Source organism: Taurulus bubalis (assembly GCF_910589615.1).
Source record: "Taurulus bubalis genome assembly, chromosome: 16".
NCBI lineage: Eukaryota > Metazoa > Chordata > Actinopteri > Perciformes > Cottidae > Taurulus > Taurulus bubalis.
The window spans coordinates 3,896,097-3,921,962 of NC_136604.1; the positions used below are offsets into that span (position 1 = coordinate 3,896,097).

Genomic DNA, 25,866 nt, shown 5'->3' on the forward strand with positions numbered 1-25,866 from the left:
GACGGAGAGGGGGATGATACAATTATCTTATTTTATGGGACTTGCCCCCCAACCTTCATATGATGAGAGGATAAAGAAAATGACGTGTGTGTGTGTGTGGGTGTGTGTGTGTGTGTGTGTGTGTGTGTGTGTGTGTGTGTGTGTGTGTGTGTGTGTGTGTATTACATTTAACCCCTCGTGTAAATTAAACAGATCCAACATTTTAGTGAAATTGTGTTTTTAAATAGTGGAAAGCTGCCGTTTGTGCAGGTGGATGTTTTTGTAACAGCTACACGTGCATAGCTGATGGTAGGACCAATACTAACAGGTGCACACACACACACACACACACACAAAGTTCCTCAACATTTCCAGTAGGGTGCTGCCACCATCTGGTTAGATTATGTAACTGCAGCACCTCTACGAACTGAGGGTTTCCTCAGTAAGAAAAATGTATTTCCCTTTTTAATTCATGCAACTGGATTGTAGCTGAAGCCTTGACAAGAGGTTCAGACTTACAGACGTTTCCAATATGTTCATTCACATGAAAAACAACACAAATCAGCTAAATCCTTTCCAATACCTGATATTGTAGAGAAATGACCACGTATGTTCACATCTAATACAGAGAAGGAAAACGAATGGAGTCGACGAACTGAAAAAGAGAAGTGTGTGATGGAGTTTGCGTCTCTGTTCAGTGTGTAAATATTGTTTCATCTTCCTTCTCTTCTTCGTCTTTTGTCTTTTTTTCAAATTTCATCTTCCCCTACTTTTCCTCAGGTTCTAAGTGTTCTCTCTGCGTCTCTTCCTCTTTGTCTCTCTCTCGCCTTTATCCCCGTCCATCCTCCATTTTCCACCTCCACTCAGCACACCTTGAACTTGTCTGTGACCCTGATGATAAGATTACCACACACTCACACACCGGGCTTATACATCATTTCCAATGAGCTCTTCTTCTTCTTCTTCTTCTTCTTCTTCTTCTTCTTCTTCTTCTTCTTCTTCTTCTTCTACTTCTGCTGTTTTCAAGTATTTATTCTTGTCTCACATGTCCTTTATCATACACAATATGTGTGTGTGTGTGTGTGTGTGTGTGTGTGTGTGTGTGTGTGTGTGTGTGTGTGTGTGTGTGTGTGTGTGTGTGTGCTCCATAGGGTATGGAGGAGGCAGCGAAGCAGCAGGACAGAAGCTATAGGTGTAATTATAGCGAGGAAGAGGAGGGGATGTTTTCTGGTTTTGTCAGCTGTACTTTAATTATTTCCTCGGCCTCCTGTCAGGCGCACGAACCTCGGCCACTAAATCACACAGAGCAATTGCAATTTTTATAAATTTCTTGAGCTCTTTCTTCTCTGCAAAAGTCCTGAAAAAGCACGAGGCAGACAGAAGTTGAAGAGCAGCGGTCGGTTCCAACATGGCGGCGGCAGAAGCGGCAGGTAGTGCTGAGTAATGTCCGGCGCTCGGCTCAGCACTTCCTCTGCCGGCGCTCGGCCTTCTGCCAATTACCCGGTTCCCAGAAGCCGGTGCACATGGGCAGCACGGCGAGGCCGGTTAGGAAGACGCTCCTGGAGGCCGGCCCACGCGTGGCGGGTCGATAACGTCTCCGTTCAAAGAGCTAAATTACGGTGTCGTCCGTTTTGTTGGTCACGTCAGGTTTTATTTTTTGCTGAGCAGGGTTTTCTCTCGGTTGTTTGCAATAAAAAACGTGTTGAAAAGCAGAGTAGAAAACTGTCTAGTATCTTCCAAACCTGAACTTTTTAGGAACTTAGCAGAACTTGTTTGTGTATTTTTTATATTTTACACATCCAAGCTCTCAAAGGGTTTCGTCACCAGAACCAGAGCGAGGTCAGCAACCGTTGCCCCTGCACGGCAACTGCTTCTACAAACAGTATTTGTCGCAGTCTCGCCCGACCTCGCTCCCGATTCTGTTGAAGTGCTGACGCCGTTGATCTCGCTTGACCTTTGACCTGCGAGACCGCAGACTGACGTCTCATTCAGAGAGCGGCGGCTGCTTGTGCTCTTGTTTGTGGATCTGAATGTGAAAGAGAACAAGCAGCAGACAAAGTGTGTGTGTGTGTGTGTGTGTGTGTGTGTGTGTGTGTGTGTGTGTGTGTGTGTGTGCGTGTGTGTGCACTTTCTTTCCTAAATTTGACTAAAATGATAAAACTCCATTCAGTCAGTAGATTCAAAATTCCTCCCATATTAATTTGTGACCAACCAGTTATAAAAATAGTTCAAATTATATATATATATATATATATATATATATATATATATATATATATATATATATATATCCTGAATGGATATACGTGGACTGGATGTAAGGGTGTCTTCATAGTGGGTGCGCTGATGATGTACATGATGATATGTAATAAAATATGTTTTTTTACAATTATAATGTATAACGGCAGCAGTATATGTTTTTCTGTTGGAGGTTTACTGACTGATCTTTTGTCTGGTTGTTCAAACATTATGCGACATTATGATTAAAAAAAGGTTTGGAGTTCATTTCAAATTAGTACGCAATAAAAACTGTGTTGTTTTGTGCATTTTATTCAACATTCATCATCGCTTCCACAGCGCCTTACAAGCCTCTGTGTGTGTTCCGTATATCTGATCCAGTGTGTGTGTGTGTGTGTGTGTGTGTGTGTGTGTGTGTGTGTGTGTGTGTGTGTGTGTGTGTGTGTGTGTGTGTGTGTGTGTGTGTGTGTGTGTGTTTCTTGCAGATATCAGGATGTCTAAAGCAGCAGAGGATGAGAAGCCTGGGGCGGAGTATCCAGGGGACAGTTCAGGTACACACACACACACACACACATATATTTACTGATGTAAATAAAAATGACGTTTTATTTACATGTCCAGTCATCATGTTTCAATTATGTGACACACGTGAATTAACCTGATCAGTTTTATCTTTGTGTTTTTAAGTGAACGTTACTAAAGTCGCATGCAATTTCTACGACCCAGTGAACACACACACACACACACACACACACACACACACACTGTCTAATAAACGATCCCTCTGTGTTTCAGACTCTAACAGAAACAGCCCTGATGACCAGGTTGGTTGTATTCTTTTATTCTTACGACATAGTTAGTTCTGTTATTTATGTGTTAGTTATACATATATATAATAGTTAGCTACATTCATTAAAGGACTCTTTATGAATAAAGTAAGCATGGCAGAGTCTTGTAAACTTTTTTAAATTAAATAGAAACTGCATCAAAGTACAGATAAAATAACTGGTTATTGTGACTATAAATGATCAGAAATATATATAGAAGTGAATCCATCACAGAAACTATCTGTATCAAATCCTCGCAGTAACATTTCATGTTGCCTTCCCTCATCAGAGTGGTTTGATATTTAGTGGGTAGTCCACCATCTGCTATCTCAAAAACCTTGCTACAGCAATATGAAAGTCAACTTTGTAATGGTGTTGTTTCATAACGCTCGCAAACAGAAAGCAATTTTTTTTTTTTTTTTTACAAAATGAACTCACATCCTCTTTGGGAGCTCTGTGCTCCTGTCTCAACAATTCATTTTGGTTGCATGTGGATCTCCACTTCTGTTGCTGTTGATGTTTGAGTAGCTGATAAGCCGTCTGAGCCCATTTGCTCCCCGCAGGCCACCGTAGGGTGACAGTAACTGTACCTGTGAGTCCCTCGGGAGCTTGCTGACCCAGATTAAAGGGGCGGGGCTTCACCTGATGCTGTTGTGAATCTGCGTGATTGTATTTGTAATAATGTGTGTGTGTGTGTGTGTGTGTGTGTGTGTGTGTGTGTGTGTGTGTGTGTGTGTGTGTGTGTGTGTGTGTGTGTGTGTGTGTGTGTGTGTGTGTGTGTTGCTGTTGCAGGTCCAGCCGATGAAAACAAGCCCCTTCAGCGTCTCTCCCACACCGGCTGGCAGCAAGGTGAGGCAGTGTGTGTGTGTGTGTGTGTCTGTGTGTGTGTGTGTGTGTGGAGTGTGTGTGTGTCTGTGTGTGTGTGTGTACACGGCATTAAGAGATGAGTGATTCTGTTTTATATCCGTTTCCTACAAAAGATACAATAGACAGTATTTCAGAAGTGGAGGTCGTTCTGTATTTTGTCCGTCGCCATCTTGGTTGTTGGTTGTCGACCAACTTGTTGTTTTGAAACCAGAAGTGACACGAGAGGGGGCGCAAAGTACAGGGGCGCCCTAAAGCATCCCCCTCTTTATGGTCTGTTTGACTCTAAATTACCATAATGTACTAAATGAACATCATGCTGTATTGAAGAAGACTTGAAACTAGAGATTGAGACATAAACTCATGTTTACAGTGTTTACTGAGGGAATAAATCAAGAGAAGTAGAGTCATTTATATAGACTTCTATACAACCAGAGGAGTCGCCCCCTGGTGGTCAGGAGAGAGAATGCAGCTTTCAGACACTTCTGCATTGGCTTCTCTTTTCAGTACCGGTGGTTTCCGCCTGGTGTGATCATGCAGGTGTGTGTGAGCGAGTAGTCGTGTGGCCATGAAGGCATCTGTGGTGTGTTTAATGACTTTTGTGCCCGAGGTGGCATTCTTGTAGGCAGCGCTAATAATACAAACTTTGTCTCCAGCCGTCTTTACTGAGAAGACAAGAGTCCTAGCTGACATTATGTTTGAATAGCAAGTGTACATTCAATATTTAAGGACAATGTATTGTCTGAGCCTGTAGTTTGAAGAGAATATGAACATAGCCATAACTATTAGAGATTGCAACAACAACAACAAAAGTCGGTAGTCCTGGAAAAGTGTGGAAAGCCCTGAAGGATGTGAACGAGGTGACAGTGAGTGATGGACAGGTAGAGCTGCAGCACAGTGCGGCAGGTGATGGATGGGTAACGACAGCCGGAGGTCGGAGGTCAGCGGCGTTCCTGACACCTCGGTAAAACGAGGAGGATTGAGTCGCCCGTCTGGACGGGACGAACACTTGAACCCGTGAATCAGCAGTGAGCCGCAATACGGGTCAAACGATGAATTATCGTACACTGTTTTTTTTTCTTTGTGTGTTTTTTTCTCTTCCCTTGCACAATGCCGGGAACGCCTCCGCATTCTGAGAAACCTGTTCCCTGGTGTTACGGGACATTTGTGAGAGTGGGTGCCAAACTGGTTCATCATCTGAAAGTCTGGTTTCTGTCCAAGGTTCGTGTTTTGTGCGACAGCGCACAGCGCAGAGAGCGGGGTCAGAACCATAGCAGAGAATGGCAACCAAGAGTAGGTGTTACACCAGCTTCTGGTCTCCGTGCACCTGTGATTTTAGAAGATGAATCGGTTTACCATCAGATTTGCAGGATCCTCAAAAGGATTTTTGCATTTAACTATTCAGCCGTTTGATTTTCGTGCAGGTTCAGCATCATTTGAGTTTACAATGAACGTAGAAAACCTTTGTCTGCTCCAGACGACGTTGCTGAAAGAAATTGTGCCTCTGTGATCTTCTTTAGGGAAAGAGCGAGGAGAGCTCTGAGATGCCCCACACCCCCGTCCCACCTGCTCCTCCCTCCCAGCAACAGCAGCAACTGCAACAGCAGCAACAGCAGCAGAAACAGCAACAGCAGCAGCAACAGCAGCAGCAGCAACAGCAGCAGCAGCAACAGCAGCAACAGCAGCAGCAGCAGCAGCAACAGCAGCAACAGCAGCAACACCACCACACACAGCTGATGCTGGCTGGCAGTCAGCTAGCTGGGGTGAGTCAACACACACACAGTTTCTTTTCTTCTATAATGAAATTACCACGTGGAAAAGAGTTGACCACGCTGGTCCAACATGGCGAACGTCTTAACAGATTTCAAAGCTGGACGGTTCTTTTTGACTTTGACTGAAACTGATTTGGAAATGTAGCAACATTTGTACAAAAGAATGTGGCGTTATCTACAGAATCAGAACTGTTGGATCTTTTCAGTCACTTTCTTTCATCACAAACTGAAAGAAAATCAGTTCTTCTCCCTCAACTCAAAGTCTTCTCTCTGCTCTTCTTTGCCTTGTATTACTTTCTCCGGTGTGGAGGCAGTTGAGTTAAATGCTCCATGAATGAAATAAGCAGCATTCATATGAACGACGCTGGTATTCAGTTCATAATGTCACGCTCAGAGGAATGTCGTAAAAACCTTTTGCTCGCAGGAAGCAAATGGGTAAAACTACATACCTGAAGGACATGAAAACCATGTGTTGTAGGAGGAGAAATACCTGAGCTAAATATTCTGTACGTTAAGTGAATTGGCTTTTCTCGCTTGTCTTCTCGCATGCTTTTGCTCTCCGCTAACAGATTCGCCCACACCTCTATTCCTGGAATGTTTAGCCGCCGCCGCTCTGTTCTCTCTCCTGACTGTCCTTTCTGTGTCCACTCACGTCCCGATCCACTTCCTCCTTCCTTCGCCGCTCTCTCGTCATTTTGTCGTCATCCCTCGCCCCGTCCTTCACATCCCCTTCCTGCGTCCCTACATCTTCATCTCGTTTCATTCCCTCCTCCTCTTCATCCCCCTGCCCCCCCCCCCCCCCCCACAGCTTGCTGCTCTCCTCCCGGCCCAGCAGCAGCTGCTCCTCCAACAGGCCCAGGCTCAGCTCCTGGCGGCCGCTGTTCAGCAGTCCAACGCCGCCCATGCAGCCCACGCAGCCCACGCCGCGCACGCCGCCCACGCCGCCGCACAGCAACAGCAGAACCAGTCGCAATCCCAGCAGCAGCAACAGCAGCAAATCAAACAGGAACAAACTGTCCAAGTCACGCCTCCACCGCAGCTAGCCCTGTCGCAGCCAATCCAGCTCACGGCCCAGGTATGAACCTCCAGCGCTCCCATGAACACTGTGTAGCTTTTTACCTTTTCTCTGCGCTGTGGAAGGAAACATGCGCGTCTGTTGTTGCAGGACATCCAGCAGCTGTTGCAGCTCCAGCAGCTGGTCTTGATGCCGGGTCATCCTCTCCAGTCCCCGGCCCAGTTCCTCCTGTCTCAGCCCACACAGGCGCAGCAGTCGCACCAGGGTGAGCTCACCTGCTGGTCTTCTTCAGCGCTGATGATTACTGTAGAATACGCACTTTGAGCCACAGAACAGGAACTACCCATGAAAAATCGAAACCACCGAGATTCCAATAAATATTTTAGTTTTTAATACAAAGTAACGCATTCTTCATTTGCATGTTTTGTTCCTCACCTGTTTGCTCTACCGGTTAATTCATTGAATCATGAATTTGATTGATTGTTTTGTTCGTTGATTGGTTGCTCTTCTTGTCACAGGTTTGCTCTCGACTTCAAATCTGATTCAGCTACCTCAGCAAAGCCCAGGGGGACTACTGACAAGTCCACCTCGTCTGGGACTCCAAGCACAGGTAGGACATGACTGACAGCAGCGTCTGTGCCGACTCGCGGGAGGAACTGTGGGAGAGACAGAGCAGCCCTAAATGGACACCTGTCTGCAAAAAAAATAGGCATCCACATTTATAGAAAATAAAAAAGTACAGATCGTACTGAGGGAAATGGAAGACCGTTTTCATTTTGTTCATCAAACGCATAGATTATTGGCGATATCTTGCCTATGCATAATAATCATCACTACTTCAGAATGCACGCACAATAATGAATCATTCGCTTGTGTCCTTTATTCCCTCACATTAAGGGTTTTTTGTTTCTTTTGTTTATTTGTGTTCAAAAGCAGTACCATGCTCTTCCATGCTTTTGTTTTATTCATTTGGTCGCTTCATTGATGTGGTTTTAAAGTCTGGTCAATGTGGAGAGGAACTACGACTGTCATCGAGTCAGAAGTGGTTTTCTTTCAAAGAGAAAACAGTAATTTATGGTCCTGCCAATAAGACTGAGAGAGAGAGAGAGAGAGAGAGGGGAAGTAAGAAAAAGAAAAAGAGACCTTTCAAAACTACATAAGTGGGACTTATTATGTTATTTTCGTCAGACTCACATTCACCTCTATCAGCCGTCATGAGCTGCAGACCACCTGCAGAAAGCAGAGTAGTCTTCATCGTTACATATCTGGTATCTTCTGGAAAAGGCTTCGATGCATTCACACCGTCCTCAGTCTGCCGTAACGTGATGCATGAATGCATCCCCACACACCCGAAGGGCCGTTATGGATTTCTTTTCATTAGGCCGTGATGAAGTCGTGTCAAACGCGGCGCCGGGCATCCCCTGCTTGTCCGTGTGTTTCATGCACGGAGACGGTGGATGTAAACGAAAAGCACGCTGGGTCAAATTCCTGCCTCCTGCTCCAGCTGACCTAGTGGCGGGTCGAGGGTTAAACTCAATATCCGAATATTAGATTCACTGCGTTTTTCTCCTGTTACGTGATTCTTTTTTGTGTGCATGATTCCTATCAAATCTCTATGATTTGTCAATGCACCAGGGCCAAATTATTGTTTTTTATGAAAGTGAATAATACATTCAAGGTTTTTCAATGCCTTGACAGCTCTGTATAATATGTGTAGTATTAAAACTAATAACTGTATTAATATTGCACCTTTCAAAACTAAATTAATAAATTACAAAGCACTTGACTTGAAAAAATACAAATAAAAAAGTGAACAAAATCGAAACCACAAGCTATAAAACCAGATGAAAAAAGTACAACAGTACCTCCCAACACTGCTGTCGTCCTGATGTCACAGAGGGAGAAGAGCGGCGATGTGATCGGTGTAAGCGGCGGCGGCGGCGGCGGCGGCGGCGGTGGCGGCGGTTCCCTCGTTGCCACCGGCAGCAGCGGCGTCGGCGTCGTGACGTCTGTCGGAACGCCCTCGGCGTCCAGCGGCGCCATAGGTTCCTCGCTGACTCCCGGAGGTCACGGGGGTCACATGGGGGAGGAGCCCAGCGACCTGGAGGAGCTGGAGCAGTTCGCCCGCACCTTCAAACAACGGCGCATCAAGCTGGGATTCACCCAGGTAGCACCTTAACGGGGACGAGGGGAAGGTGGAGCCAGTCGGACTTCTGTTTCTGACTTCTGTTTCTGACTTCTGTTTCTGACTTCTCTTGCTTGTCCTTTCGGCCAGGGGGACGTCGGCGTGGCGATGGGTAAACTGTACGGCAACGACTTCAGCCAGACCACCATCTCCCGGTTCGAAGCTCTCAACCTGAGCTTTAAGAACATGTGCAAGCTCAAGCCGCTGCTGGAGAAGTGGCTGTGTGATGCAGGTAAACCACGGAGAACGTAGCGACTGTCATCAGGAGCATGGAGACACCAGCTCATCAGGTTGCATGACGTAAAAGATTTAGAAATGACCCCAAATTAGATTAACTCAACCATTGGCAGTACAACAGAGTATTAGGTCGAACTAATTATTGTTATTAGAAAAAAAAAAACTTTATTCATATTATTTCCAGGATTAAAGTAAAAATCTTGTGGTTATTCTCCTGAGATTATGAAGAATAAATGTACATGAAAAGGTTGGATGAACCTCAACGCACCACAGGCCTCACCGTTTAACACCGCTGCGTCGTGAGCCGGCAGATATACTCATTTTATTAGTATTACCTTTTTCCTATTTCTAAATTGCCTTGAATATGAAGACTCTGAATGTGTCTTTCTCTAAAGAGGTATTTCATCTTGTTTGATAATGTGGCATTTTGATAATCCATAACGCAGACGTTTAGGGAGAATCCGTTCAGCACACAGGATACTCAGCTAAACTGTATGCCAGCAACAGTTCTATAAATCGTAAATCATCCCCACCGTGATGGTTGTTTTACTGCAAACCAACCCTTCCTGTCTCACGTGTTCCCTCCGACAGAGATCATGGCCGTGGACAGCATGCTGCCCAGCCCGTCCTCTCTCTCCTCCCCCATGCTGGGCATCGAGGGTCTCTCCGGCCGCCGCAGGAAGAAACGCACCAGCATTGAGACCAACGTGCGAGTGGCCTTAGAGCGCAACTTCCACATGGTAGGAGAACACAGGAAGTGTGTGTGTCACATCTGCACGTAGAGACAGATCCACAAAATCCCATCTCAATGCATTTTACATGTTTAACTGAAAAGGTGTTTACTGTAGATAAATTAATTGTATTAAATGGTGTAGGTAGCAGATTTAAGAGTGGAGGTTTAGCTTTCATTTTAGGGATATAATAAATGTAACAGTGAAAACAAATTCAACTTGTCAAGCAAGAATCCCCAAGAGCCTTTTAAAACAGAGAGGTTTTAACACTTTAAAAACCAGCCTATTTTTAGGCCCTTTCCCTTTAAAAATGAAGGGTGTATATCTGCAACCACTAGGGCCTTTTGAATAATTTTGGTTCTAATAAAAGGTACACATGTGAGATGTCACTGGTTACGAGTAAATGAAGATGACACACAGAAAAAAATTAAAAGGTTTCAGGTCCGCCTAGAAAAAAAGCACTTTCAGGATGATTATTTCTTTGAAATGGTGCAGCTGTACGGTCCAAACCTCTCCCAGATACAGCTCAATATGTGAACATTCTCTAACCCAGATCATAGCTCAATATGTGAACATTCTCTAACCCAGATCACAGCTCAATATGTGAACATTCTCTAACCCAGATCACAGCTCAATATGTGAACATTCTCTCTGCAAAGGTTGACTTTGATAAAGTGAAGCAGAACAAAGTTAGATAGGGTTTAGTTCAGAGAAAATTCAGGCGAGGACTTCAACATTTGCATTGGGGCACATTTGCACACATCTGGGACATTTACATTTCTCCATGTACCAAACCATATATTTAAATTGTATATTACTTATGGTGTTCAATGCATCCAAATACAGCAGTTTTTTTATTTTTTTTTCATAAAACACGCTATGATTTTCAGTGTTATATATAACGATCGATCACAACCGCAGCATTAAAGGCTCAATGAGTAGGATTTGTTGGTTGGGGATCAACCTTTTAAAGTTGGTTCCTTCCACACAACTCAACAAGTGAAAAGGTGCACTCTGGATCGAGCTCACCAGAGATGCACCGCTTCCAACTTTCAATTCGATCAAGATTTTTTTTGACCATTCGGATTTTCTCTCTAATAAATATAACTGAGAGCAAGGCTCAGTGTAAACAAAACAACAATGATATCCTTTGCTTGTTATTGTCTACTCTAATATAGTCACACAATCCAAATGATGAGGAAATAAAAGCTTTGTCCACCATAATGCTGTTAAAGACGGATCACTTGAGGAACCCCAGGTGTTGTCACTGGTTATTCTGACAGAAGCCCACGCGGGTTTCAGCATCCGCTCACCCGCCTGACGCTTTCCCTCCTCAGACCCCGAAGCCAAACTCAGAGGAGATCCTGCTCATGGCGGACCAGCTCAACATGGAGAAGGAGGTGATCCGCGTTTGGTTCTGCAACCGCAGGCAGAAGGAGAAACGCATCAACCCGTCCAGCAGCACCACGCCTCCCCTGCCCAGCCAGACCCCACCCGGCCTGACACACAAACCCCCCTGCTACAGCGCGCACATGGTACAGTCCACCGCGGCCACTAACTCCTAATCTACCTATTCTAATTTTTTGTGTGTTTTTATTTTGGTGCTGCCAGATATTTTGCTTCACAGATGGGTTTGGAAGGATCTCCTGATTTCTCTCTCTCTCCCTCTCCAGATATCGAGTCACGGTCTGACCCAGGTCACCACCTGCCTCAGCACAACTGGTGAGCTCAAGGTTCAAGGTTTTTATTTAGCCATTTGTGCCTAGACCAACAGTCCAGACTCTCCGAGTCAACCGTTTGGGAAGAAATAAAAATAAGAAAAAACACAATAAAGTAAAGAGATCAAATATGAGTACACTATACAAAATATAAAATATGAAATATGAAAAATGAAAAACACTGTACGAAATATGAACACTGTACATACTGCGGTATATATATATGTGCAAAGGTATGTATGTACAAGGAGGTTATTATACAGTTTTTTTATTTTTATTACAGTGATAAATAAATAAATAGGTTAGTCCTGAGTGCTGTTCCTACTCACAGTGCTGTAATTACTTCTTGTGCCCGTGTAGAGTCTCATCAATTCATTATTAAAGGTCGGAGCGAGAAGATTAAACCGTTGTTTGGAAGAAGTTGATGTTTCTGTGTTTTCGGAGCCGTCTCTTTCTGATGAAACACTGAAGAATCGTCGCTTTAAAGAAAAATGATTTCCGCGAGAGGGAGTTTGAAATAGAAAACATGATGTTTTGTTGACGACAACATGGAGGCGCGGGTCCCATCTCGAGTTGTTTACCGCCATGAGTCACGACGAGTCCTGGTGATTTATAGACCTCAGGCCACAGCGAGCTTCACAGAGATGACAGATGGCCTGACAGGTAACAGACACAGCTGGAAAATGTATCGGCCCGTTGAGCCGAGGCTGACGCTCCCTCTCCGGGAATGGAGTAGAATGGAGGTAAAGAAGACGCTCGGGATCCTGACTGCTGATGAAGAACCGTTGAGATCCTGAGCCAACGGGTTTGTTTGGTAACAACGCTGTCACTCAAACCCACTGCTCTTCTTCTTCTCTTCCCTTCTAGCCGCCAGCTCTTCAGCATCCTGCCCCATGACTCCCGTCAGCTCCGCCGCGGTGGGCTCCACCTCTTCTTCTGTGACCCCGCCCCCTCACAGCACAGCTAGCCCCGCCCCTCCCAGCCTCGGGGCCCACGGGCTGAACACCGGGTGAGTTCGAACATCTTCAGGCAACGCACTTCTTTATGAAGTATGTAGCATCGCGGCTCGGCTTCAACCCTTAAACCCTTAAACCCTTCTACCCTTAAACCCTTAAACCCTTCTACCCTTAAACCCTTCTACCCTTCAACCCTTCTACCCTTAAACCCTTAAACCCTTCTACCCTTAAACCCTTCTACCCTTCAACCATTCTACCCTTAAACCCTTCTATCCTTCAACCCTTAAACCCTTAAACCCTTCTACCCTTCAACTCTTCAACCCTTAAACCCTTCAACACTTCAACCCTTAAACCCTTAAACCCTTCTACCCTTAAACCCTTCTACCCTTCTACCCTTCAACCCTTCTACCCTTCAACCCTTAAACCCTTAAACCCTTCTACCCTTAAACCCTTCTACCCTGAAACCTTTAAACCCTTCAACCCTTCTACCCTTCAACACTTCAATCCTTCTACCCTTAAACCCTTCTACCCTTCAACCCTTCTACCCTTCAACCCTTCTACCCTTAAACCCTTAAACCCTTCTACCCTTAAACCCTTCTACCCTTCAACCATTCTACCCTTAAACCCTTCTATCCTTCAACCCTTAAACCCTTAAACCCTTCTACCCTTCAACCCTTCAACCCTTCTACCCTTAAACCCTTCAACACTTCAACCCTTAAACCCTTAAACCCTTCTACCCTTAAACCCTTCTACCATTCTACCCTTCTACCCTTCAACCATTCTACCCTTCAACCCTTAAACCCTTCTACCCTTAAACCCTTCTACCCTGAAACCTTTAAACCCTTCAACCCTTCTACCCTTCAACACTTCAACCCTTCTACCCTTCAACCCTTCTACCCTTAAACCCTTCTACCCTTCAACCCTTCTACCCTTAAACCTTTCTACCCTTAAACCCTTCTACCATTCTACCCTTCTACCCTTCAACCCTTCTACCCTTCAACCCTTAAACCCTTAAACCCTTCTACCCTTAAACCCTTCTACCTGAAACCTTTAAACCCTTCAACCCTTCTACCCTTCAACACTTCAACCCTTCTACCCTTCAACCCTTCTACCCTTAAACCCTTAAACCCTTCTACCCTTCTACCCTTCAACCCTTCTACCCTTAAACCCTTCTACCCTTCTACCCTTCAACCATTCTACCCTTCAACCCTTAAACCCTTCTACCCTTAAACCCTTCTACCCTGAAACCTTTAAACCCTTCTACACTTCAACCCGTCTACCCTTAAACCCTTCTACCCTTCAACCCTTCTACCCTTAAACCCTTCTACCCTTAAACCCTTAAACCCTTCTACCCTTAAAGCCTTCTACCCGTCAACCCTTCTACCCTTAAACCCTTCTACCCTTAAACCCTTAAACCCTTCTACCCTTCAACCCTTAAACCCTTCTACCCCTCAACCCTTCTACCCTTAAACCCTTCTACCCTTAAACCCTTAAACCCTTCTACCCTTCAACCCTTAAACCCTTCTACCCGTCAACCCTTCTACCCTTAAACCCTTCTACCCTTAAACCCTTAAACCCTTCTATCCTTCAACCCTTAAACCCTTAAACCCTTCTACCCTTCAACCCTTCTACCCTTAAACCCTTCAACACTTCAACCCTTAAACCCTTCTACCCTTAAACCCTTCTACCATTCTACCCTTCAACCCTTAGACCCTTAAACCCTTCTACCCTTAAACCCTTCTACCCTGAAACCTTTGAACCCTTCAACCCTTCTACCCTTCAACACTTCAACCCTTCTACCCTTCTACCCTTAAACCCTTCTACCCTTCAACCCTTCTACCCTTAAACCCTTCTACCCTTAAACCCTTAAACCCTTCTACCCTTAAACTCTTCTACCCTTCTACCCTTAAACCCTTCTACCCTTCTACCCTTCAACCCTTCTACCTTTAAACCCTTCTACCCTTAAACCCTTCTACCCGTCAACCCTTCAACCCTTGTACCCTTCTACCCTTCAACCCTTCAACACTTCTACCCTTCAACCCTTAAACCCTTCAACACTTCAACCCTTAAACCCTTAAACCCTTCTACCCTTAAACCCTTCAACCCTGAAACCTTTAAACCCTTCAACCCTTCAACACTTCAACCCTTCTACCCTTCTACCCTTCAACACTTCTACTCTTAAACCCTTCAACACTTCTACTCTTAAATCCTTCAACACTTCTACCCTTCAACCCTTAAACCCTTCAACACTTCAACCCTTAAACCCTTAAACCCTTCTACCCTTAAACCCTTCAACCCTGAAACTTTTAAACCCTTCAACCCTTCAACCCTTCTACCCTTCAACACTTCTACCCTTCAACCCTTCTACCCTTAAACCCTTAAACCCTTCTACCCTTCTACCCTTCAACCCTTCTACCCTTAAACCCTTCTACCCTTCTACCCTTCAACCCTTCTACCCTTAAACCCTTCTACCCTTCTACCCTTCTACCCTTCTACCCTTCAACCCTTCTACCCTTAAACCCTTCTACCCTTCTACCCTTAAACTCTTCAACACTTCAACCCTTAAACTCTTCAACACTTCAACCCTTAAACTCTTCAACACTTCAACCCTTCTACCCTTCAACCCTTCTACCCTTAAACCCTTCTACCCTTCAACCCTTCTACCCTTAAACCCTTCTACCCTTAAACCCTTCTACCCGTCAACCCTTCTACCCTTAAACCCTTCTACCCTTAAACCCTTAAACCCTTCTACCCTTCAACCCTTAAACCCTTCTACCCCTCAACCCTTCTACCCTTAAACCCTTCTACCCTTAAACCCTTAAACCCTTCTACCCTTCAACCCTTAAACCCTTCTACCCGTCAACCCTTCTACCCTTAAACCCTTCTACCCTTAAACCCTTAAACCCTTCTATCCTTCAACCCTTAAACCCTTAAACCCTTCTACCCTTCAACCCTTAAACCCTTCAACACTTCAACCCTTAAACCCTTAAACCCTTCTACCCTTAAACCCTTCTACCATTCTACCCTTCAACCCTTAGACCCTTAAACCCTTCTACCCTTAAACCCTTCTACCCTGAAACCTTTGAACCCTTCAACCCTTCTACCCTTCAACACTTCAACCCTTCTACCCTTCTACCCTTAAACCCTTCTACCCTTCAACCCTTCTACCCTTAAACCCTTCTACCCTTAAACCCTTAAACCCTTAAACCCTTCTACCCTTAAACTCTTCTACCCTTCTACCCTTAAACCCTTCTACCCTTCTACCCTTCAACCCTTCTACCTTTAAACCCTTCTACCCTTAAACCCTTCTACCCGTCAACCCTTCAACCCTTGTACCCTTCTACCCTTCAACCCTTCAACACTTCTACCCTTCAACCCTTAAACCCTTCAACACTTCAACCCTTAAACCCTTAAACCCTTCTACCCTTAAACCCTTCAACCCTAAAACCTTTAAACCCTTCAACCCTTCAACACTTCAACCCTTCTACCCTTCTACCCTTCAACACTTCTACTCTTAAACCCTTCAACACTTCTACTCTTAAATCCTTCAACACTTCTACCCTTCTACCCTTAAACCCTTCAACACTTCAACCCTTAAACCCTTAAACCCTTCTACCCTTAAACCCTTCAACCCTGAAACTTTTAAACCCTTCAACCCTTCAACCCTTCTACCCTTCAACACTTCTACCCTTCAACCCTTCTACCCTTAAACCCTTAAACCCTTCTACCCTTCTACCCTTCAACCCTTCTACCCTTAAACCCTTCTACCCTTCTACCCTTCAACCCTTCTACCCTTAAACCCTTCTACCCTTCTACCCTTCTACCCTTCTACCCTTCAACCCTTCTACCCTTAAACCCTTCTACCCTTCTACCCTTCAACCCTTCAACACTTCTACCCTTAAACCCGTCAACCCTTCTACCCTTAAACCCTTCTACCCTTAAACCCATCTACCCGTCAACCCTTCTACCCTTAAACCCTTCTACCCTTAAACCCTTCTACCCTTCTACCCTTAAACTCTTCAACACTTCAACCCTTAAACTCTTCAACACTTCAACCCTTAAACCCTTCAACACTTCTACCCTTAAACCCTTCAACCTGTCTCCAACAGTCTGTTAAGTCAAAGTCGGAGCAAAAGTTAAAAAATCAAACGCTCTCAAATAAAGAATATTCAGCTTTTTTTAATATATATATTATTATTTTTTACTGTAATATTGACATTTTACAAAATCCACATTTTGCACACAAAAAATGTATAATGATACAAAAAATAATGATGAAATGATATGAACCAAAAATAGTTTTTACAGGTTTGCAATTTCATTTAATTACGTCTATGAATATCTATATTTGAGAGTGTTTATTTTTTCTTCTCTTTATTTACACAATTTGGAGTGATGTTGGTTTTAAGTGGTAACACTCCACCACCTGCAAAGAAGACATGTTAACTTGACAGAGCCAGAGACATAGCTGCATGCTACAAAGGAATCTGTGGCATTCAGACATTCAGATCTCTGCCACGCCAGTTCTACTGCAATTCTGCATGTCTAACGACACACACACACACACACACACACACACACACACACACACACACACAGACGCGTGTGCAAGCTAAGGTATGCGGTTCTGACACGGATAGAAAAACATCAGGTGCTGCACAAAAAAGTCGGAGAAGCCGCCGGTGCCTCAGTCGAAACACAATCCGAGTCCGAAGCCGTTAAATACGTTAACCTGTCGACCGTTTCTCTACATGTGTGAATTTGTTTGCGGGTGTGTGTGTGAATTTGCGGTCCATCCACCTTTCAGGAACACAATGATGGGAGTAAGCACAGGGATGAACCAGGCCCTCATTGGCAGCAACCCCCTGGCTACCATGCAAGGTGTGTGTGTGTGTGTGTGTGTGTGTGTGTGTGTGTGTGTGTGTGTGTGTGTGTGTGTGTGTGTGTGTGTGTGTGTGCGCGTGTGCGTGTGTGTGTGTGCGTGTGCATGTGTGTGTCCCTCCAGTCCAGCGAGTCTCCATTTCTAAAGACCTCTTCCCATTTCACCCCTCATCCATTCTGCTCAAAATGAATTTCCTCGCAGCCTCAGACGATCGTAGCCAACAGCGAGCCCGGCCGCATGCTGCTCCTCCTCCTCCTCTTCCTCCTCCTCCTCCTCCTCCTCCTCAGCACAAACTTGTTGAATCGCTCAGTATAGTGAAAGATTCAATTTGATTCTCATACAATAGCCCCACTATTATCACAAAGTGACAAGAGCCCCTCGTGGCAAAGCTTAGGAGGCCAAGTCAGCTTACAGTAAACAGTTGAACAGGCACAATCCCTCCTCCTTCAACTCCAGGGCCTGTCGGCTAAATAACTAGTCTCCTCTCCTAATGCCGCTTTTGGAAGGAGGCGATCTGCTGCCAAATCAATTAAGCATCACAAATAAGGTCCGTCGAGCTCAGCTTTGAATCCCTTATGTGATCCATCTCCCTGTAGCGCCCATTCAGACCTTCCCCTTCTCTCCCGCTGGGTTCAGAGCCGGCCTTCCTCTGATGAGAAGGACACAGTGCGTTACGGAAACTGCAGCTCTGGCACCGCCGCTCTCTGATAGAGTTACGGGCTGAAGGAGAGAAGAAAGAGGAGTTTCGGGGGTTGAAATGAAGTTGTTGACACGGGCGAAAAAAAAAGGGTTTTCTGCTTTGAATCCCCCTCGGGGCCACACACACACACACACACACACACACACACACACACACACACACACACACACACACACAAACACACACATATACACACACACACACCATGAATGTTTACACTCGTGGCGCTGTAATGGATAAAAAGGTTGACTACTACACCATCAAAAGTCTCCGTTACAGCGGAGCTCCGACTGACGGACAAGATAAAAAAGCTGAATTTCTTCGTCCTTCTTTCCACATTTATATCTGCAGATCCAGATATAAACACCTTGGGAAGGTTCGTATTGTTCTGATAATTATAGCCTACTTATAGCATTTAATATCTAATATGAAAGGCTAGCATTCATTCAGTTCAATTCAATATTTAATAACAATAACTTCAATAACACATGAACAAAACCAAGTCTTTCAAAAAACTTGTATGAATATATACATCTTTGAAATGGCTGGTCTAGCAGGAAATGGTCGCACAAATTCGCTCTTCTCTCGATTTATTGATAAGGCCGGTCGTCAATCGGGTTTGACATTTTTAAATAAGCGGTTACCGTGGCGACGCTTGGCTCCGTGTGCAGACGGTCCACAGGATGAGACAGAAGTTCATTTTTTACACGTTCACAAGCGTCCGCCTCCATCCATCTCATCCTCTCGTGGGATGTGCAAACTACATATGATCATCATCATCATCATCATCATCATCATCACCATCATCACCATAGACCCATCTGTAAAGGTTCAGTTCACTCAACTTAAAGATAACGTCTTGGCCTCTCAGCCATGCAGACAGTTTGGGTTTTAGGATCTTCTTCTATTCTTTTGTTTTGAGTTTGGTGAACTGAGCCTTTCAGCTTCATGCACCTGTCCGTCATTTAGTGATCACCTGTGTCTCTGGTTGCTGATGCGTTCACTGACTCTTTACTTCTTGTCTTCTTTTCTTCATCCACTCCACCTGTTTCTTATCCTTCTCTTCACCCCTTCTTCTATATTCTTTGTCCCTTGTTTCTGTGCATTTCTCTGCTCTCAATCTTTTTCTTCCTCTCTTCATCATCTCTCACCTCGTGTTCATCACTTTCTGCTTTCCGTCTGCTTCATCTTGACTTTCTTGCATCTTATTTAATTATTTTGTTTCCTCTCTTCCCTCTCATCGCTCTGTCCATCTTCTCGCTCTTCCTCCATCTCTGTCCGCACTCCTCTTCCTCTCTTCCTCTCTTCCCACCTGACCAGCCCTGGCAGCCAGCAGCGGCCAGATGTCCATCTCCGGCCTCGAGGGAGGAGCGGCTCACATGCTCCTCGGTGGGCCCGGGTGTCCCGCCGTGCCACACTCCCTCCGCCCCTCCCTCTTCCTCAACCGCCCCACCCTCCTCCCCATGGTGACCGGCTCCATGGCGACGCCCTCCACGCCCGCCATGGGACTGATCAGCGGCATCGGTGGGTGTGGCCCGAGGCTCTCATTTTGCCGGTCTCCGCCCCCAGGCGCCAGCGACCTCATGAGCCCGTCCTCGTGCCCCGAGGAGTCCGTGTCTCCTTGTTCAAGTCCCGCCTCTTTCTGTTCCTTCAGCGAAGCCTCGCCTCCGCCCCTGGGAGGGGCCATGGCCGAGTGACCCCCGACTGACAGCCAAAGAATCAGCGGTGGACGAGGAGGACGAAGAAGAGGAAGAGTTAAAGGAGCTTTAAAAAAAATCTTAAATTTACAACCTCGCCTTTCAACCAAAGCCATCTCTCTGTCCGATCCGTCTCAGATACCGTCTCTCTCTTCCTCTGTGTCCCCGCTGACGTCTTCTGAAGCCAAAAATATACACAGACGGATGACGGGAAGAAGCAGGGGGAGAGGGAGGAGGGAGAGGAGAGAAAGAACTGCAGAGCGGAGAGGGTGGGGGGGTTTTGAAACCAAATAGTGATCTACAGCTGGAGAGGTGGCACTGAGAAGTGTTTTTTTGTTTTATTTTTGCGCTTGGCATCGGGAAAACCAACAGCATGCTTTTTATCTGCTGGAGGACGACACAGACTCGCTGAGGGCAGGGACGAGAAGCCCCACTGTATGGCGAGGAGAAAAGACTTGTTTAACAAGCTCAGACGGTCACGGGGTTGCAACCGAATTATAAAAAAAAACAACAACAAAGAAAAGATGCTAGAAGAGAAACACACACTTACAAAGATGAAAACCAAAATCTCCAAATACCAAAAACTGAAAACCAAAAAAGACGACAAACGAGAAAAGCTTTAGTTCAAAAAGACTTTTGCATCCTGATCCGTCCAGGTTCAGTTCAGTTCTCCATCCTACTTCATGCCAAGCATTTTGCATTTCACTCAGGATTTCCTTTAGTCTCATTTCCCATTTTTACAAAACATCTATTTTTCTATCATTTTGTATTCATCGCCAAATGTAAATGTTTAAGCTGACCCCACATGCAGGATATCTACCTCTCTCTCTTTACAGCTTTACAGTGATGAACGTACCTTACATTAGGACAGTGTTTTAACCAGCCTGGAGTGGCAGACGTGTGGGGTTTACTGCTAGAATTACAATCGCACCAGGTAAGATGCAAATATGTATGAACTGGAGTTTAAAACTAACTTCTAAGAGCCGGTATTCATTCAATCCCACCATGTGGCAAAAGCCACGCTTCTGGCACGTCAGTAGAATACAACCAAGTGCGCCTGTTGGAAAATCTCATTTGAAAAAATAACACACTGGTATTTTTTAAAGAGCCACAATGTTTATTGATTATTTTCATCTTAATTTTCTGTTGAAATAGAACATTTCCATCAGGTTTTTCATCCCCATTATCATGATCAGTGCTCTCATTGTTCTCTTCAACGTCTGCTCAACCTGAAGTGTACACACTTCTTCTACTGCCTACAAAGAGGACACCAGGGGCAGACGTGGACAGTCTTGGGATTATATTCAGCATTGTTTGTTCTCCTTTATTCATCATCGCCCCAAACGCGCTCGCACCATCGCCGTGTCATCCTCCACGCCGCTCCTCTACCGCCGGACCGCCACTCTGGGATACCAAAGCATCGCCTCAGGCAGCGCTGTCTCTTGATTCGCCCGGGAGACGAGTGTCCAGACAAAAAACCTCAGCAGAGTCAAAGGGAAAACACACATGCACGCACACACACACACACACACACACACACACACACACACATAAGAAAGTCCAAACCAAAAAAAAATGAAAGAACTAAAGAAAGAGGTGAAGCACCGGCGTTCCCCTTACTGCCCCCAAACCCCTGCCCTCCATCCCTCCATCCCATCTGCCCCTCTCCTTTGTCTCCAAAGATCAGATCAAAGGGCCAAAAAGAAAAGAGGAGAGGAAGAAGAAGAGGAGGAGGAGGAGGAGGAGGAGAAGAAGCGGTCAGAAGCCAAAGGTATGAAAAAGCTGCAGGGGCAAAGCGAGCAGAGGAAGAAGAGGAAGAGGAGCAGGAGGAGGTGCGCTCGAAGCGGCGGACCAAATAACCAAAAAGTAAACCCGAAACCAAAAGCTACTACTACTGCTACTTATGATGTGTGAGTGACTGAACCGTTAAACGAAACCAAATACAAACAAAGGGGAGGACGGGGAGACGAGTGGGAGTGAGGCCGTCTGTCTGTGTGTCTTTCGCTGTGATTGCCGTTCTTGTATCGACAGACAGAAATGGTTCACTCCCCCTCTCTGCCAGCGGACCTCGGCTTTGTTCTCACTTTCTTTTTTCCGGGAGGATAAAAATATGGAATAACCTCAACAAACTGACTTTGAGAATATATATATATATCTATATATATATATTTTTTTTTTTGTTTTTTGCTTTTCATAGTGTGTGTGTTAATGAAGTATGGATTTGTCTCATTGCTTTCTACTTAATATGCGGGGTGGGGGGGTCGGGAGGGGGGGTGGGGGGGGGGATCTTCTTGTCTCTTCGGTTGTGCTCTGGCCTTTTTTTCTTTTTCTCTACGGTTGGAAATAACACATTTTTTTATTTATTTTTTGTTGATCCAAAATGTTGCGAAAAAGCCCAAAACTAAAAAACCAAAAGCAAAACTTTTTAGACATATAACCAAACCAAATAGAACAACCAAACCAATGCACAAGTTGTACGAGTGGCTCAGCTGTGTGCGTGTGCGTGTGCGTGTGCGTGTGTGTGTGTGTGTGTGTGTGTGTGAAAGAGAGCATGTGTGTCAGTATAAAGATAAATTCTCACATTCTCTCTGTCTCAAAAAAAGTGACACCGCTTAATGTTAGAAGCTCAAAGCACAACTCTGGTCATTTTCAACCTGGAGCCGCTTCCCATCTAACGTATCGTCTCCAACTCGTCTCTACAGACAGTTTATAATTCAAACTCCCTAAAACAAAGTGAAACGCAAAGTGTGTCTTTTAAGTTAAAACCCATTTTGTTCCCAAAAAAGATGCACAAATGGAGTTTTTAGTTGAATCTAATCAGATCACTGTGTATGTTAGCGGTTAGCCTCTGGGGTTGGACTGCAGGCTTCATATCTTTGAACAGAAGTTTCTTTTGGCCTCTTCGAGCATCCAAAGGAAAATCCAACGACTTCACTGGTGGTTTGAAATTACATACATTTATTATTATTTAGTTATTGTTGTTGTCTTTTATACATAACAGGCAGCCACGGGTTTCTATTAATTTCATTATTGAATGAAAATCAATTTACACAGACTTAGAATACTTTAAATCCTTCACATTACATCACTTGTTTCTCCCCCAAAATGATATTATTGTAATGCAGTGTAATGTGTTTTATTCAAGTTAATCGGCTTGTAATACACTTAACAGTGAAGCAGTAAGCGATTATCACTTGATGGGAGGAAGAACTCAAGGCCCAGGTTGAAAACAGAGTTTCATGTAACACACACAGGTAGTGAAGGCAACCATTGATAAAGATGATGGGGATGGGATTGGGGAGGGGGGGTGCTGATTAAAGGCTAAACACGTCCACTGTTAGAGGGAATGTATCCATTAGTTCTTCTAGGTTTTTTGTAGGGGGAAAATAATCTATGTTCAACTGCTCTTACTAGTTGCTAATGTATAAAAAGACTGGGACTATTATCTCTTGATGATGAGGACCAACGACGACGACGGATTTAAGAACCAAAAGCTTTAAAACTCTTTATCTCTCACAGGCTCTTTGTTGGAAAAAAAAAAGAAGTAATAATATTTGTATTTATTGTACGAGGGAGGTGTGCGCTTTTTTCGGGGACGGGGAAGATGGTCCGTTTGTATTTTATTAACTTGTCTGTCTCTCACCTTTATTTGTTGACTCTTTATTTATGTATTTATTGGATTCTATTTATGTCTTTCTGGATCTTTGTACTAGTATTTTCAGGGGTTGTTGTGAGGCTTGTATCTGCAGGGGGGGTGGGGGGGTTCTTGAGATCGAGAAGAGAAGATGCCAAACGAATGTTTCAAAGCAAAACCAAACCTAAAGACTGCTGTAACCTGGGACAGAGAGAGAAAGTAGCAGGGAAGCTGTGACGGAGGAAAATGCTGTTTTTAAATTAGCTCGCTCCGGAACTTGGAGTGTGTGTTATTGTTTTTTTAATATTCAGTCAGTGATGTTTACTGACATATGACACAGACTCTTTTCAAGGAGACTTTGGGCTTCTCATTTTAGATCAGACTTATATGTTACCATTGCACCAGCTCTTCGTTTCATTCAACCGTAGCCTTGTTAGTATTTACTAAGTGGAGGTTTACATATCACTAAATTAAACTAATTCTCAGATTAGTTGTTTCTAGTGCTGCGTTCCATTTACCTTGACCTTGATAGCGTTCCAGTAGAAGTCGGAAAACCAAGATGGACGCCCATTGTAGCCGGTTTAGCCATTGCTAGCAATACCAATACCCGCATTACACAGTATTTCGCACACACTGTTGAGCTGCCAACTTGGATTTTGAGGTCAGGATGTTTTTTGAATTTATCCAAGTCGCCTTAAAGATCTACACCCAGTAGCTCCCAGAGGCAGCTGTTACAGAGCTAGCACTACCTGACAACGCTAACGTTAGCTTGTATGGACAAGTAAAAGAGCTAATATACAAATGATCAACATAGCTGACCTGACACTTGATCAAAGTGTTCTTAAAAATAACGTAAACTGGAAGATTTTAAATTACATTTCACAAAAACAACACAGTAGAGATACATCTCGTTACAAAACGCTATGCTAGCAATGTCAGACTGAATGGATAGCTTAACAACATTGGTTAGCATAATTGCGGATAAATACTCCAAACAATTTCTTTACGTACGCAATAACACAAAGTCGTAGCTTTACAAAAGATTAGCAGTTACCTTTCGTGTAAAGATAAGACTTATAATACTGTTGCTTGTGGCTGTGATGTCACAGCTTGTGATGCTAACAGTGCCTAAAGTCTTCATCACTAAGACATTTATTCATTTTATTTTTATGGTGCAACCTGATTCATTCACCACTTAAAATACTTGGTTTTCTAAGAACTTAAACACACTCTGGGGTGGATTTTACGAATAGCTCGTGCAACGCGGTCCTGCTGCTTCAGGACGTTTCACATAGCGAGTCTGGTGCGTTGGGACGAGAACTAAACTGACAATGAAATCTAGCTCCACCATTTCCTCCGTTCACGTCTCCTCGTCGGCTCTCTAAAAAGCTTTCTGATTCCCCTCCGGGGCTTTTAACTCATACCTCTGATACTCTAATGAAAAAACCAAATAGACATTCAAGCTTTAATGACGTAAAAAAGAAAATGTAATAATAAAATGTAAAGAAAGAAACGTGACCTGTCTGAACTCAGGAGTGAGGGATGTAAAACTGGCCGTAGTAAGCTTGACTATGGAGAAACAAAGATTTCAGTTGTTCTTATGGCTTTAACCCACAGAATGCACCACCACGTCCTGGTGGCTGTGTTTTGCGGAAGGTGTGTGTGTGTATTCATCACTGCTGTCGGAGGAAAACATTTGAACTTTTTACTTAAAATACTAATTTACCCCTGGGCTGTTAAAGAAAAAAGAAAATCCCCTGCAGAGCTTAAAAACTGCACGGATGTCAAAGTAAAAAAATATATACAAATTTATATTTTTAAGAATTGTGATTTTAATTTATTTTGTGTCTCCGACAGCAGTGCAGCTCTTTGTGTGCCTGTGTAGTCCGGCTCGGCTGTGGTGGACAGAGAATGATACCAAAGTTAAAACTACCACAGTGAGACGCTACACGACAAACACGACAACACACACACTCACACTCATTCCACGTGTAAATACACATCAGGATTCTTGTTGGGGACTGTCTCTGCTAAAATAAAAGGCATCCGAGCGCCTGTCGTTGATATCAAAACACTGTCAGACAATAAGAGCACTTCAGGCCTTGACAGTTTTCTACTGTAGTTCTTCTGTGGCTGTGAATGTTAATTTTATTACTCTGTTCAACTTTCCAAGTCAACGTGACTCATAAAAGACCTTTTTTCAGTTTTTTTGGCCTTGAGAACATAAAATGTAAAACCTGACAACTTAAAAAAAAAAAAAGAGAGAATAACTTTAGTCGATATCGGTTGCCCCGTTTTGTCGTTCATTTGTTTAGGAAAAAGAATAAAAAGAAACATTTTCCTTTCTATTTTTTCTACAATGCAGCTTAAATCCAAAGGTTAAGAGGACAGCAAAGATAGATTTTACTGCTCAAGAAAAAACCTCAATAGT

The 25,866-nt window shown here is 44.3% G+C and overlaps 1 protein-coding gene across 1 annotated transcript in view; it reads left to right on the top strand.

Moving 5' to 3' along the window:
* pou2f2a (POU class 2 homeobox 2a) overlaps window positions 1-19,801 on the top strand; it is a gene marked incomplete at both ends in the record, with an annotated part of 58,446 nt that extends 38,645 nt beyond the window's left edge. Inside the window, 15 exons of the mRNA XM_079232248.1 lie at window positions 2,703-2,768; window positions 3,013-3,041; window positions 3,837-3,893; window positions 5,429-5,671; window positions 6,489-6,755; window positions 6,846-6,960; window positions 7,214-7,305; window positions 8,593-8,862; window positions 8,971-9,112; window positions 9,709-9,857; window positions 11,186-11,383; window positions 11,522-11,570; window positions 12,434-12,575; window positions 17,330-17,403; window positions 19,425-19,801. Coding sequence (XP_079088374.1) covers window positions 2,703-2,768; window positions 3,013-3,041; window positions 3,837-3,893; window positions 5,429-5,671; window positions 6,489-6,755; window positions 6,846-6,960; window positions 7,214-7,305; window positions 8,593-8,862; window positions 8,971-9,112; window positions 9,709-9,857; window positions 11,186-11,383; window positions 11,522-11,570; window positions 12,434-12,575; window positions 17,330-17,403; window positions 19,425-19,801 — 2,270 coding nt within the window. The remainder of the gene's footprint in view (window positions 1-2,702; window positions 2,769-3,012; window positions 3,042-3,836; window positions 3,894-5,428; window positions 5,672-6,488; window positions 6,756-6,845; window positions 6,961-7,213; window positions 7,306-8,592; window positions 8,863-8,970; window positions 9,113-9,708; window positions 9,858-11,185; window positions 11,384-11,521; window positions 11,571-12,433; window positions 12,576-17,329; window positions 17,404-19,424) is intronic.
* Window positions 19,802-25,866: the final 6,065 nt, after the last annotated feature.